General features: G+C 38.1%; 1 protein-coding gene across 1 annotated transcript in view; it reads left to right on the top strand.

Moving 5' to 3' along the window:
• LOC101849400 (angiotensin-converting enzyme-like) overlaps nucleotides 1-1143 on the top strand; it is a 19122-nt gene that overhangs the window by 6990 nt on the left and 10989 nt on the right. Inside the window, exon 3 of the mRNA XM_035971882.1 lies at nucleotides 477-620. Within this exon, the coding sequence (XP_035827775.1) occupies nucleotides 477-620 (144 nt within the window). The remainder of the gene's footprint in view (nucleotides 1-476; nucleotides 621-1143) is intronic.

Here is a 1143-nt window from a genome sequence, read left to right as displayed (position 1 = left end):
AGAGAGAGAAAGAGATATGATTATGATGATGGGGTTGGGGAAAAAGGGGAGCAAACAGCTACATGTAACAGTAACAATAAACAAAACTTGAATTTATCTAATTGTATACAGGAATAAAAATATAGTGAGTATTTTTCAGATGAGCTAGTGGTTGGAGGGTTCCACTGGTTGGTCCCACTTCTTTTATTTCCTTCTGTTGTTTAGCCTGTCCTGCTTTTTAATTGCAATAAATGAATGTTATTGTGTCTATGTCCCTTTCTTTGTATATACAAAAATTATAATGACATAAAAATGAAAGCAAACATTATGAAAAGAAACATTTGCTAATTTTACTTAAACACAAAATCCCATTTCATCTCTCCTCAATGCTTAATGGCAACAGAGGATGAAAAAAAAAAGAACAAGTAAAAGTATAAAATCCCATCCTCTCGACGGATGATGATCATGACAGAAGAAATGCTGTTGTTCCTCTCCAGACCTGACCCGCATAATGGCAAAGTCCAGGAACTACACGGAGCTGACCACAGTGTGGAAGAAATGGCGAGACGTCTCGGGAAAAGTGATGCCGCAACTCTATTCTGAATACGTCGATTTGAACAATGATGCCGTCAAACTTCTTGGTGAGAGGAACAGAATTGCTGTTGAAACTGTCCAAGACGGTCACCCTTTGTAGAGGGGGAAAGAGGTTGTTTTACCGGGGGATGTCTTAAACTGTGGCATTATAATATTATGACAAAAACTGCAATGGATGAAGGGGGAAGTGGTTGTTTGTACGGGGGTGATTGACTTGGACAGATGGCCGTTAGAGCAGATTCGACTCTACTTGTAAAAGGAAATTTACTTTACCTTATTCCTAAAGTTGGGTTGTATTCTATTTATAGTATAGGAATATTTTCTGGTGTCTAGGTATAATGAGGTCATTTTTCGAAAATGTTGAATAGTGCCTAGAATGTGAATGGGTACATCGCATTAGTTGGGAAACATTACACGCATCATTCTGTAAGCCTCCGAAAGAATCAATTGAAATTCGGTATTGATGGACATAATAACATCATCATTATGCACGCAGGGGACAGTACTCGTCCGCTGAAAGAAGAAGAAGAAGAAGAAGAAGAAGAAGAAGAAGAAGAAGAAGAAGAAGAA

Source organism: Aplysia californica, unplaced genomic scaffold, assembly GCF_000002075.1.
Source record: "Aplysia californica isolate F4 #8 unplaced genomic scaffold, AplCal3.0 scaffold00528, whole genome shotgun sequence".
Classification (NCBI taxonomy): domain Eukaryota; kingdom Metazoa; phylum Mollusca; class Gastropoda; order Aplysiida; family Aplysiidae; genus Aplysia; species Aplysia californica.
This window is presented reverse-complemented; position numbering and strand designations above follow the sequence as displayed.